This window comes from Pinus tabuliformis, chromosome 3_2 (genome assembly GCF_031772625.1).
Source record: "Pinus tabuliformis cultivar Carrire ecotype Pingquan chromosome 3_2, CPIR1, whole genome shotgun sequence".
In the NCBI taxonomy this organism is placed as follows: Eukaryota; Viridiplantae; Streptophyta; class Pinopsida; order Pinales; family Pinaceae; genus Pinus; species Pinus tabuliformis.
Genome location: NC_142302.1, coordinates 648,007,595 through 648,022,299, shown reverse-complemented (window position 1 = coordinate 648,022,299; position 14,705 = coordinate 648,007,595). Strand labels below are relative to the sequence as shown.

At 37.4% G+C, this 14,705-nt stretch overlaps 1 protein-coding gene across 1 annotated transcript in view; it reads right to left on the bottom strand.

Moving 5' to 3' along the window:
* The window catches only part of LOC149182300 (uncharacterized), a 54,438-nt gene extending 43,868 nt beyond the window's left edge, over nucleotides 1-10,570 (bottom strand). Inside the window, exons 1-2 of the mRNA XM_089418493.1 lie at nucleotides 10,413-10,570; nucleotides 9,837-10,285 (exon numbers count right to left, since the gene is read on the bottom strand). Of these exons, the coding sequence (XP_089274619.1) occupies nucleotides 9,837-10,232 (396 nt within the window). The 5' untranslated portion in view covers nucleotides 10,233-10,285; nucleotides 10,413-10,570. The remainder of the gene's footprint in view (nucleotides 1-9,836; nucleotides 10,286-10,412) is intronic.
* Nucleotides 10,571-14,705: the final 4,135 nt, after the last annotated feature.

Below are 14,705 nucleotides of genomic sequence, written 5' to 3'. Positions count from 1 at the left end.
AAATAACTAAAACTTAAAAGCCTAAACCTAAAAGACATGAAAGGCAAAACTTAAAGTTAAAAGCTCACTTCATTTCAACCCAAAGTCATTTCCATTTCCACGCAATGCTGATTTGAATGAGTTATCGATCAATGTATTTGAATATTTTATTATTGATTTTTATTTTTGTTTTTCGAATCTCATGGTATGTATGAATAATAATTAATTCAATAATGAGACTTGTCACTTGAGTATGTCATATGAATGATATATGTATTAAAATGAATGATGAGGATGGATCAATGACTCAAATTTCAATTGTCTATTTAATATTTTTATGCTTTCATTATTGAACAATGAACAATGAATATCAACTTGAATTTTATATATATATATATATATATATATATATATATACCTCGACGACTCCCCGCACCCCCGAAATTTCCCTAAAATTTGAGGGTACTCCCACACGTCCCCCCTGTGCGTCTCCCCGCACCCGCGTCTCCCCGCACCGGAGTCTTGGTGGAACATTGTGAATATATACATGAGTGGAGAGAATCTTGGGATTCCAATTCCAAGGTCTCTTGGTTTTCTTTAATTCATAACCGAAACTATCTACAATAATCCCAATCCTTTCGGATTAGGTGTCAACATTCCCCCCCCTAATCTAAAGGGATGTTGGTGAGTCCAAGCATCAATCTGAATCTTTCAAACTTTTCTCTTCGAAGCGCTTTGGTGAAGATGTCCACAATTTGCTCATTTGTGGAACAATGTCGTAGATGGATAGTCTTGGCCTCAAAATGATGTAGAATCAAATGACATTGTGTATTAATGTGCTTGGTACGATCATGGAACTTTGGGTTCTTGGCCAACTTTATTGCATAAGTGTTCTCAATCAAAGGAGGAGTTGAATGCACTTGTTTCTCCTACAAATCTTCCAGAATTTTCCTGAGCCACACAGTTTCCTTTCGTTGCTTCAATTGTTGCCACATATTCTGCCCCAGTTGTGGACTCTATTGGCACTGACTGTTTGCATGACCTCCATGAGACAGCTCTCGATCCAAGACTCATAACATAACCTGAAGTAGATACTTCGGTTTCTTTATCTCCATCAAATCTGAATCAGAGTATCCAATCAAGTTGAAGTCATCCACCTGTATATACTTGAGTCCAAAGTCCTGAGTTCCCTTCAAATACTTTAGAACTCTTTTTGCAGCAGACCAATCACCCTCACAAGGCTTTTGCAAAAACCTAGAGAGGATTCCAACATCAAAAGAAATGTTTGGTCTAGTAGTAGTCAGGTAGTTGGGACTTCTTACGAGTTGTTTTTACTTTGTTGCATCCTCGAATTCTTTTCCTCCAGTGGATGTGAACTTTAAATTTTGTTCCATTGGAGTAGTCAAAGGATTGCACTCAGCCATGCAAAACTTTTTCAACAGATCTCCGATGTATTTCTTTTGAGAGAGGAATATAAAATTTGGATGTTGGGTTACTTCAATACCAAGATAGTAGTCAACATAGCCCAAATTTGTCATTTCAAAACCTTTCCTCAGTTCTTTGTTTAAGAATGCAATGTAGTTTTCGTTGTTCCCTGTCATCAGAAGATCATCTACATACACCACAAGATATACAATTGTTTTGCCAACTTTCTTGACAAACAAAGTTGCATCCTCAAAGATCATAATGTTTGAAATTGAGTTTCAGAAGATGCTTAATCAATTTCTGGTACCATGCTCGAGGCGCTTTCTTGAGGCCATACAAGGATTTTACAAGCTTGCATACTTTGTGTTCCTGACCCTTCACAACAAATTCTTTTGGTTGGGACATAAAAACATTCTCTTTCAGATATCCATTCAAGAAAGCAGTTTTTACAGCCATTTGATGGACTCTCCAATCGTTTTGAGCTGCTAAGGCAAATAGTGTCTAAATGGTAGCCCATTTTGTTGTGGGGGCAAAAGTCTCCTCATAATCAACCACTTTCGTCTGTGCAAAACCTTTTGCCACAAGCCTGGCTTTATGATTGTCAAGTGAGCCATCTGCTTTATACGTGTTCTTGAAGACCCACTTGCAACCTATTCGTTTAGTTCCTAATGGAAGATCAACCAGCTTTCAGGTGCCATTCTTTATCAAAGCATCATATTCTTTTTGCATCGCTTCTTTCGATTCATCATGAGAAGTGGCTTCTTTGAAGGAAGTTGGTTTGAAATCTGTAGACAAATTTAGTCAACAATCATAAGAAACATCCATATCAACCAGTGAATCAATATTGTCTACATCACCTCCATTTTGTCTAGTTGAGCTTCTTATTCCTATCTTTCCAACTTCATCAGGACGAACACTTTCAAGTGCCTTTGTGAGCCATTTTGGAGGACCTTTCTGAGATGGGGCTGAATCAGGATTTAGCCTCCAATTCTCTCAATCACATCACTCAAAGTGTCTTCTTGATAAGTGGTTGGAGCTTCATGAGGGGGAGAAAGTGCTTCAGAAGGAGATTCCATAGATTGATCCAGTATAGGGATCCCCCCTTCAAGATGTGGAATCTCATTATCAAACTCTTGAAAAGACTTTGCATGTCCAAATCTATCCAAGCGATCAAGTTGTCGCTCAACAACATTGTCAATCTTGGAAGATTCAAAAAATATCACATCTCTAGATATTATAAACTTCTTATTTACTTCATCATAGAGACGGTATGCTTTGGAGGTATTTGAGTACCCTAAGAAGATACATTTGCAACTCCTTGCACCGAGTTTATTTCTCTATTCCTTGGGTATCAAGGCATAACAGGTGGAACCAAAAACCCTGAGATGCCTCACCGAAGGAATGTGGCCATACCACATTTCATAAGGAGTCTTGTTTTTGAAAGCATGAGATGGACACCTATTCTTTATATACACAACACATAGAACTACATCAGCCCAAAACATCAACTTAACATTCTTGAAAAACATCATTGAGCATACCATATTTAATATTGTCCTGTTCATTCTTTCAGCTACTTCGTTCTGTTGGGGATTATAAGGCACGGTTATTTGATGTTTGATCCCATGCTGGCGAAGATATATTTCAAATTCATTTAAAGTATATTATTTTTCATTATCAGTACGAATAGAGCCAATATGAGATTGTTCATCATTTTCAATCCATGCATGAAAGTTCTTGAATGTTTCAAAAGTTTCAGATTTGTTCTTCACCCAACACATTCTGGTGTAGTCATCCATTAATGTCATCATGTATTTATTGCCATTTGCAAAAGGAACAGGCATAGGGCCACACAAATCAGAATGAATGAGTTTAAGCTTTCTATGTGCTCTAGAATGGGAATCATGAAATGATTGTTTGTTGTGCTTTCCTAAGATATAAGTATCACACTGCTTAAGTTTTGTAGGAATTGTAAGCAAACCAGTAACACCATTTTCCTTCAACAAATGAAGATTGTCATAGTTCAAATGTCCAAATCTAGAATGCCATAAAACGCTTGATGGAAGTGTACCTTCATCATAATGAGAAGTGTATCAAAAGTTTTGTGCACGAGGAGAGGTTCCTTGCAGCTTCAATAATCTTTCTTCTTCTATCCCAATCATCACAAGTGGCTGATCTGATGTTTTTCTGACCTCAACCTTGCGATCAAATATGTGAATGGAGAGTCCTTACTGGCGGATGTGGACCAAAGACAACAAGTTTCTCCTCAACTCCGAAAGGCATAGAACATCATGTAGAAGAAAGTTTGGAAGACCAAGCAGTTTGAACCTGATGGCTTGAGTTTTAACTTATATGCAAAGTAGACTGCTCCATCAACATTGTCAGTGAATTCTTCAAAGAGTCTCTTATGAAAGTCATGTGGCAAGTTGCTCCTGAATCAAGCAACCCAGCATCTTTCCATGAAACAAGTGAAGCATTAAATAGGTCTTTAGTTACTCCAATGTTGCAATGTGCCACAACATAATGAGCGGATTCAAGTGCTTTTCCTTTCCCTTTATCTAATGTTTTTCCTTTTTCTTCATCCCTGTCCTATCTAATCCTGTCCCATGAGTGCTTACGTGTGGAAGCATCATGACCATTTCTGTTACACCGTATGCAATGAAGATCAGAGCTTTCTCCTTTGAAATGTCGGCCCCCTTTCTCCTTGGAAATGTCAGCCTCCCTCCTCTAAATCCTTCTTTCCTCGTCCTCTTCGGCCACCTTTTCTCTAGAAAAATCATGTCCCTCTCTTTTTGTGCAAGGCATGCAGCGTTTTCAGAAGACTAAGCAGCTGTCTGTTTCTTCCCAAAATCTTTCTCTCTTTCAACAAACTTGTCCACAAGAGAGTCAAAAGAAATCTCTGAAAGTTTGTCACTTGCTTGTAATGACTCAAGATAATGGGAATAAGTAGGATACAATGCCTTGACAAAAGTAGTGAGAGGAACATCTATTTCAACACCAGTGGATTTTATGTCATGCATAATGGCTCCTATTTTAGAAGCTAAGGCCAAAGGGTCATCATCCTTTAATTCTAAATTAAAAAGTTTGATCATAACTTGGACTAATTCAAGCTTGGAGTGAGAGTCATATAATTCTTTCAACTTCCTTAAAGCACCAAAAGCATATGTAAAAGGAGTAATATGACGACTCACCTCTTCATTGATGGATGTTGCAATCAAGGCATAGGCCTTGTTGTTCTTGTTTTCCCAAATGGCAAGCTCTTTGTCAGAAGTGGGCTTCTGAGGAGGATTAGCTCCTTCTCCTTCACAAACTCCTTTCCACAACTCATTGAAAATCAAAGTGTGTTTTATCTTCCTGGACCACTCATGGTAGTTCTTTTTGTCGGAGAAAACCACTCCAACTATAGAGATAAGTGAATGCATCATAAAATTTGATCTGGCCTCAAAATAATTATAATACTTGCAACAAAAGATTGATGTCTTTGTAATAAAATTGTTTGGCTATGTCTTCAAAAAGATCATCAATATGCCTCCATACATCATGCTTCAAATAATCTTTGACTTTTCAAATGTGTATATAAACCAACGTCCCAATATAATAAATGAAGCAATATATATTAACCAACCTCTCAATATAATATATATGAACAAAATAAGGTTCAACACAATATTACAATTCACCTACGACCATTCACCATAAGCCATTCAATATACCATGCAACATATATATCGGCCCCATTAAAAAAATTCATCTCATAATGAATGGAATACGACCTGTTCAAAGTATTCAAAAAAAATACCACCAAATCCAGCGCAATCTTCCACATACACATATCGGTCTTTTAATAAGAATAAATTTTCAAAACATCACACCTGGTCGGGCCCTCCAAATGAGTTTAACACAAGTGCAAGTGTATACAATTTAACACAAATCTCCACAACATACGACAACATTCAACTACCGCACCACACTACGCAAACTAGATTACAGTCTTCAAAAATTGATGATTACACATACTAGATTACATAGACAGCGTCGGATCTCAGGTTGAACAGGAGAGGTTCGATTCAACATAGTATTGAGATCATGGCCTTATCATACTCTAGCACAGCAACAAAGTTAACATCCTCCAGCGCAGCATTCACGGCTTTTACCATTAAAACACACGCACAACATAGTTCCAAAATGCATTTTCCAGAAGGAAGATATAGCATATGGCCTTCAATTCAACACAACCAGTCACATGAGTAATGCACAGCAAAACAAAAAATCATCGTTTTCACCAGCAAACAGAGGACAAAATATTCTAGACAGAGAATAATGGAAGAAAAATAGGAGTTACAAGGGCAGAAAGGGACTAATTATGGGCTTGTGCTCCGATACCATGTCAGGCCAGGAAAGTAACTCCACAAATGAATTGTTTATTGCATTAGCCAAATCATGAATATATACATGAGTGGAGAGACTCTTGGTATTCCATTTCCAAGGTCTCTTGGTTTTCTCTAATTCACAACTGAAACTATTTACAATAATCCCAATCCTTTCGGATTAGGTGTCAACATTCACAAGTCCCCTCTAAACCCTATCACATCCTCTCACATAACCTAAAAATATACTTGAACTAGTTATGTAAAATCCTTGTTGTGATACCTCAGTTTTGATTCATAATTCAATAATGTGTATATATATGGTGAATGGCTAAAAGTCAAACTATGTGATATGTAAGATTGTACATTGAATGATAATAAAAAAAAAATACATCACCAACAACAAAAGAGAAGGACAAAGGAATGGAGGGCTACGACTCCACAAGAGGAGAAAGACAAGGGGGCTTAAGTAGGCTAACAAAAAGGACCTTAGTAAGTGATTTAACCCAGAGTCTTTGCAACCTTAATTATGTCCCTTGATTATTAACTAATCATTGTTTCATTAAGCCATGGGAGGATTAGTGCATGAAGGAGGTGTGTGGGTCTCTATAAGGATACACGGCCCCTTCATGACATGCAACTTGAGCTTTACCTTTCTTCCATGCAAACAAACTATCATTTGATTGAAGGTTTAGAGGGAAGTTTGAACATTTTGAATGTCCTTCAAATTGACGAAGACTCCAAACTATCGGGAATTAAAATTACCATGCAAACTATTATTCTGTTGAGGGGAATCGAGAGACCTTTCTCTAAGCAAATTGTTGTAAGATTACTATAATCAAACTACAAAAAGCTACAACTACAAATTATGAGAGAATTGTGGTTGTACGGAGTGATAATTAGTGTCATTGAACAAATTCACTACAATTGATAATCCCTAGAATCCCAACAATGAGAACTTTTGGCCAACCTATGCTAGAGCCCTATAAAAAAGTGGGATGGCTTGAGGGACTACTGAGCAAATAAGGGGATCACATTCCTTATGCTGTGCAGGATGAGGGGGAAAGAAGGTTGTGGATTGAGATTGTTGTAGGAGTTAATATTCACTACGAACCTAGGAATTGGGTTGTGAGAAGAGAATTAGTGCCAGCCATAGGAAGAGTTTACCCTTGTGGATTCATAGCTTCGACTCAAAGGTGAGCCTCTGTTGCAAAGAGGTTAAGTGCAACAAAGAGCCTATGGTTGGGTGGAACGTCTTCCTGCAACCAATTAGTGGATTATTTGCCTAGAAAGATAGGTTTACTTAGTTGTGTTATGAAATACAATGTTATTGTGGTTTCTATTATGTATAGCATTAAATCCAGTTTGTGCAGTTCGGTGCTCATGATTTTAATTTACCTATTCATGGCTGAAATTATTATAAAGTTGCATGCATGTGTTAAGTTTGAAATTGATGGTTAAAAGTTTTGTAGCTTTATTTCCACTATTGAATTATACAGCTAGTTCATATAATCAATTTTGCCATCACAGACAAAAAGTTGGTGTGAATTTGGGTAGTTTAAAAGAGTACCCCATATCCTCAAAGTGCACAAAGGGCATTGGGTACATTACAATATGGCATCAGAACTATTGGTTGCAACATTGGCATTGTATGGTCCAGAAGTCAACTATATATAAAGAAATCACAATTTGTGTGACAAGTGTTTGACAAAATTTCTCCGTGAGCATAATTGAGCAAAATAGCATTTGAAGCTTGCAAATATTGAACTGAGTGTTGCAATTACTAGATTGGAAAATTGTTACAGCATTTGAATAGCTTATGGAGGTGTAAATGAGAAGTGCCCGAATTTCAGAGTTAGCTCTATGAAAAGTTTGGGAAAATGTACCTTGCAAGATATGTGTTTGACAAAATGTCCAGTAGAAGAAAGCATTGTATAAAGCCATAACATCCTATTTAGAAGCCCAAAACTGGGTATGGGTGTAACCATTGCAAGGCTAATTTAGACAAGAATAATTTTGATGGCTCAAAACTTCAAAACTTGAGAAGAAGAGACTTGTAGCCTTAATAGGCAAAACTAATAAATGCATATAATTTCTAGAATTTTTTAAAAAAATGTTATAGACCTAGAATTAACGTGTGATTAACAATTTTTCTTAAATGCACACTTCTTGAAGAGTCAATGCTCCAGCAAGGATAAGTTATGATCAACATCGAAGAGTACCATTGCAAAGATAACATGGAGGATAGGCAAGATCCCTATAGTCATGATTGAGCCATTAGAGCTTATAGAAACTATGAGCTTGAGGATGGAGGTGCAAAGTTATAGTGTTGATAATAATAGAATGCTAAGGGCTCAAGACAAACAAAATCAGTTAGACACTCAGCTAGTGCTAAGCTTGAATCAATTGCAGACCCAAATGAAGAATGGGTCAAGCTTAAGGCATGGGGAAGAAGGTAGAGTTCATTCAAAAAGAGAAAAATAGGGAAGATTCAGGCACTGAAGAAGTGTTACCAGAACTCAAAGGCACCATCACTCACCAACACATTCAACTACGGGGCTGTATGCATCCAAAGAATCATAGAGTAGCCCAAAAGTATCGCTAGACAAACATCAAAGGAGGAGGTATGAACAAGATAATTTACAAAGAGAGCCTGGGAAAATTAAGCCACCATTCTTTGATGGTCCAAACAAGATGGGAGAGGATGCTAAATCCTAGTTGCTAAGGATAAAGTACTTTCAGTTGCATAACTACTCATCCAATTTAGAAGCCAGAATTGCTATATATAATTTGCAAGGAAAATCCTCTATGTGGTGGGAGCAGCACAGACAAGTTAAGTACATTAAGGAGAAGAGAATCTCATGGAAATAATTCAAGAAGTACTTCCAAAAAAAGTAATCCTCTAAGCACCACTATGACAAGAAGACGCAAGAATTCTTTGAACTCAAACTAGAGAACATGACCATGGAAGAATATGCAAAGAAATTTTTGGAGCTGTTGAGATATGTGAGTTGTATTAAAGATTAGAAGGTCAAGATACAAAGGTTTCTAAGTGGTTTTCCTACTTTGCCAATCTAGCTTTGGGGTGCAAGTCCCCTTGTTGATGTGATAGCATATTTCCTCACTCTACCACTACCATGGCTGTGATTATGGTGCCATGCCATGTGGGCCGAGCTATCATACTACAATGGCATATTCCTGTGTTGGGATTTCATTCCACATTAATATTCCCCCATTCCATCTAATTTACCTTGCTAAATTTAATTTATATCTATATATATATATATATGAAACCACCCAAATTTCCAGAATTGTGCAATAGTAGGTTGTGACTTTCCCCTTGGATATAAGGTTAAACTGCAGCAAGGGGTAGCATTTGGTCTTCTGTATGGAACTAAGGCTAAATGCTACAAGAAAGCACATGACCCCACTGAAGCTGGCCTTAATGACCACAAGGGATATTCACTTCCTTGTGAATTCTAGGCTGAAACCAACTTTTGGTCCTAGAGTAAGACCTAAAACAGCATATGATTAGTTGAGAGTTTGTCTCCATCAAATGTAAGGAACCAGGCTAATGGTCCAAGACCAGGAGGTCTCTGCTAGAGTGATAGTTTGTCTCTTTACATACTAGCAGTGGGTCATTTCAGGTAGCATAGCTTTCTTTGAATAACAGTGATGATTTGACCCATCACAGATAGCAGCCAGTGATGGTTGTGCTCACTGCAGATTGACAGCTAAGTTATGATATATTTTGCCACCTTCGGAACAAAAGAAGGTTGTGACTTATTTTACAGCTTGGCAAAATACACTTTATGCGGATTTACAACTAATAGATTTTGCCATCTTCGGAACAAAAGAAAGATTGTGACTTATTCTACAGCTCGGCAAAATACACTTCATTTAGTCAAACTTTTCACCGACTTCTACTCTAAATTTGTAACCTAAATTAGCATATAGGGTTGCCTCTGCAAATTAATGAATTAATATACCATTAAGAAATGACTCTGAGAATCCAAATTTAATCTATTTTTACAGGCATGAACATAACATTTTTTATATTCATACCGTCGAATTGCTAGCAGAAGTGGATTCGGAGTCCGATTCGGCTTTTTGAGAGTCACGGTCTTCAGACGGAGGTGGTTCTTCTGTAGTAGTAGAAACGGACCCGCTCTTAAAACCTTTGTCGTGCTGGTCGTCATTGCTACTGCGGCACTTTAACCTGTTTAAGCTTCTACTACTTCTGCAGGTAAAGCCAAAACTAGAGTATTCCCAGGAGAGCCCTTTGCAGAAAACTCTCCTGGCAGTGCCAGTGGAATCAATGCCAATGAAATTAATTGGGGTACTTGGCACATGGTTCTTTAATCTGTAGGGCACACTGCACTTGAATGTAAAATTGCTGAGTGACAGAATTTCGGCATTAATGGCGGAACTGGGAGCAGTCGCCATGAGTAGTGATAACATCACTATTATTTGCTTGGTGTTAATGGGAAGCGAGGCCGAGGATGACGCCTGTTCTGAATTGTATTACCATTTTCATTTTCATTGTGATTAATAAAAATTATAAACGGAGATTCAGACCACCACGTGAGAAAAAAAACCCGATCGAGGATAGGGGGAGATAGATAGATGTAATATACGCACCTACGTGGACCTATCATGGCCGTCCACTATGGACCGCATCGGAGAATCTTGGGAGCGATTATCCTCCAGTTCGGTCGGGAGGAGCTGAAGACTCCTGGGCAACACAAAATAAGCTGAAGACTCCTGGGCAACACAAAATATAAAACATAAGATGATATTAAATTGGACTTATGCCTCTAAATTGTGCTACGGTGATTTATTATATATAAAATAAACGATAGAAAGTTTGAAATATCAATGTTGCAGCGTTTTAGAATAGCATTTTCGAAAACCGAACAAAAAAAGGTAGTTCCTCATTGAACAGAACTCTACATGGCATTAATTTACAAGCTTTCACACAAACAAACATTTTGTCAAGAAACCCTATTCTGGTTAGGCTCTGATTTTGTGATTTAAAATTAGTGCATCTTTATAATGGTGATGGGATTATCACAGACATTTCTCTTTATCAATTAATAAAAGGGGAATAAAATGGGAATAATTTTTTAAGTGCGGTCTAACTTATAGACAAAGTAGGCTTTTTCACCATAAAACAATTTTAAGAAAGAATGTAATTTTTTGTTGTTTAAAATGTATTTTTAAATACATAAAAAGATTCAGCTCCCTGAAAAATCCCTATGACACTCCAATTCTATAAATTAAACATTTTAAGTCATTTCATTTATAGGTTAGACTAAGCCAATTTTTTATATCAAAATTTGTGTGTGTTTATTATTTTGTATTAATAATTTATATTACGATTATCTTAATTTGAATATTGATAAATTTATTTATTTTATTAGACAAAATTTATACATAAGATGTTTATCATGAAAAAATCTCTTTCAAATATTATTTTTCTGGTGGATATGAGCACCTACAAAATAATATTTTTTTTAAATGCAGATTTTAATTAGAAAGAAGTGTTTTGCACCCATTTAAAGAAAATAAAATAATTAAGAATGTTAATTTGGAAATAAATAAGAATATAGATCTCATTTCAAAATTGCTTCTCTTCATTAGAGGATACTTCAGAAAATTCACCTTGTCCCTTTCCATTCCCCTCTCCTCTACCCAATATCTTGATTTTATTTTGATGTTTTCATTTATTCTCACTCTTACAATAAAACCATTTTGCATCATTGTACACAAATTTTATGAAAACAATGTGCATGTTTAGTTTTGCATCATATATTTAAAACAAAAATAAAAGGCAAAAAAGTTCTTGCAACATAAAATGTGTGAAAAATGGGCACATGAGTAAGTTTGGGATGCCTTCATTCCATCTATTTTTGTTTTAAATGACTTGAGTCACTTTTTTCATTTTATTTTTGAGTATTTCTCATCCAGACCATATGGAGACTTATTATTTGAATAGTGTGTGGACAACATTTGAGTTTAGTAAAGATTTAATGGGTCCCTGTTTGGATCAATGATAAGAATCTCTCATTATTTTTAGCTTTTCCCAAATCTTTTCTTTGAGATTACGTAGTTGATTATGTTTAATGTGGTTTGTTTTTTGTTTTGGGGGTTTGGAATGGTATTTGAATGCACAATTTGGGATTTCAAAAAAAATATTGAAAGTCAATGGGTCTTTGGGGTTGGGTTTATGAATTTAGGGGGATATTTTCCCAGGGTGGGTGTTTCACTAGTAAAAATTAAGACAAACTAAACATAAAATGGAAAATAATTGAGGGGTTTAGGAGAGTGGACTTATTTATTCCTCCTCTTTTACTTATCTTTCTTCCTCTTCCTTCTCCTCCCTCTCTATCTTTTTCCCCAAATCCTCCTCCTCCCCCCATATTCTATCTCCTCTTCTTCTTTTCAAAGTCCTCCTTCTTCCTCCCTTTTTTTCTTTCCTCCCCTTTCCTCTTCATATTTTCCACCAAATCCTCCTTCTTCCTCTTCATCTTTGTCTCTACCTACTCCCTCCCTCTTCTTTCTCTTTCTCATCCTCCTCCCACTCTTCATCTTATGTTTCTTCCCCTCCTCTTCATTTTCTCTACCTTACTCGCCACCACCCTTCCTACCCCCCACTTAATCTTTGTCTTATTTTTCCTTCCGCATTCCTCTTCCAATTTTTCCCCAAATAGCCCTTCATTTTCCTCTTTTTCCCCAAATTTTGTTTCCTCTTCCACTTTGCTTCCTCCTCCTCTTTCATTCGTCTCTCTTCCTCTTATTCTCCTCATCTTGTTTTTCAAGTCCTCCTTCCTTCTCTTCCTGTTCTTTGATCTTCCCCTCTTCTTTTTTTCTCCCCTTTCTTCTTCTCTTCAATCACCTCTTCCCACCTTCCCTTCTCTTCCCTTCTCTCCCCTAATTTCCTTTAAACTTACACAATAGTCAAAACTATCTTTCGACACATAAAAGGGTCAAACATTTGACTGAAATAATGTTGGGCAAAACTATATCCTAAATATATATCTGTATATTATGATTTGTGTTGTTTGCCTATGCTCTATTTTGTTATTGCATTCATATTCTATTTATTATTTACTAAGTCTCTAATTATGGACTTATCTTGTGTATTGTATCCTTGTGGTACTTTTTATAGGTATGAGTTTGGATATATCTTAATTTGGAGGCTTGTTGATCAATATTTTTTATCAACAATAAATCCTTTCAAGTCTTTATGTTTCCATGTCCTTTATACATGTATCCAAACAACCTAGCCATACTATGCTTTTATTTGGTTCATAGTGTCAAATACCTCTTTTAAGAAAAAAAAATCCTTCCTTAGCCATTTTTCGTTTAGTTGGAATTACAAGGCAACTTACCACCTCATTCACATATCCTCATCCTGATATACCACTTCCTTCTTAGTCTTTTTCCAAAAGTTGGGTTAGTGGGATGACCTAAACCTCGCTTAACACTTACACTCCATCCTAAACCCAACTTCCCAACTTCCATATCCTCGCATACTTGGTCTTTTTTCAATCAACTTAGTACAAAACACTACTTCCAAGGTGAATTAAAGATGCACTACCATGACATACTTCACACATTTTAGTTGATCTTAGCATTCAATACGACATGGTCCTATTACACATATGTTGTCATTGGTGTCAAAGCCCAGTAGAATGAGAGATAGTTGAATCTGTGATGTTAGTGTGAATAGCTTGTTGAGCATTCAAGATTGAAGTGAAAGTTATAATTTGTAAATGTAGTTAGTTAGGAAAAGTGGTTGGATAGATAGGCCTCTCAAAGAGCTCTCCAACAGTATATGGCACTCAGGTGAACTCCTATGGAATGATGAAGAAATTGGATTTGAAGTGAAATCAATTCTGTAAAGGATTAGGGCATCTAGACATTTGAGCCCTCAATATATTTAGGCTTCGAAATATATCCAAACCATTGAAATGCACCCAAGCCTCCTCAAATATATCCCGACATTTGTGCATCAAGAGTTGCATTAAGGTATCCAGACATTCATGGATCTGGGGATGTATTGAGGCATTCGAGCTCTTTGTCGCATATCACATTAGCTTAAAAGTTGAATACCAAATACATTCGGATAAGTTGGTTGCATCTAGGCATCCGAGCCTCTAGGCGTGCAACAAGGAAAAGCTTGAGAAAATCATCAGATCTGGATTCCCTGGTCTAAGCTTGTAGGTGGACGCTAGGCAGGTGGTAGCATGAAGTGGCAATACAGGTGGAACCAGATGGTAGAGTGATGGGACTCGGTAGAGTGATGGGACTCGCCGTAGAGGCGAGTCCTATTTCCACCTCCATAGCAAAGTTAATGCTATGGAGGTACCCCTCTGACAGCCTCATAGAGCATCATCGACCATACATCATCGGACCATGCATCGTAAACTTTATCTGTCTCCGGCATCCCGCTCCGGCTGCCCATCGAAACCCCCGGCGACCCTGCCCGCAGCCTCCCATCAGATCGTATTGATGACGGACGGAGATCGTATTGATGACGGACGGGAGAGCGTGGCCTCCACTCAGATCGGATTAATGACCGACGGGAGAGCTCATTTACCTCACGCACGAACGGGACCAACCTCCTCCGGCCTTCAAAGTCCCGGCCAGCTCATCTGCAAAACCATTCCTGAGCACTCCGCGGCGAACAGAACATTATCTGCAAAACCATTCCTGAGCACTCCGCGGCGAACAGAACATTATCTGCAAAACCATTCCTGAGCACTCCGCGGCGAACAGAACAGAGGAGACGTTCAATACCTGGAGGAGCTGGCCATTGGTTATCGAGATTTGCTGTTGGCAAGGTTAGTACATCTGAAGCCTGCGAATTCTTGGTGAATTTTAACATCTATTTGGACTCGCCTAACATTCTAATTTGAGCTGCAAATC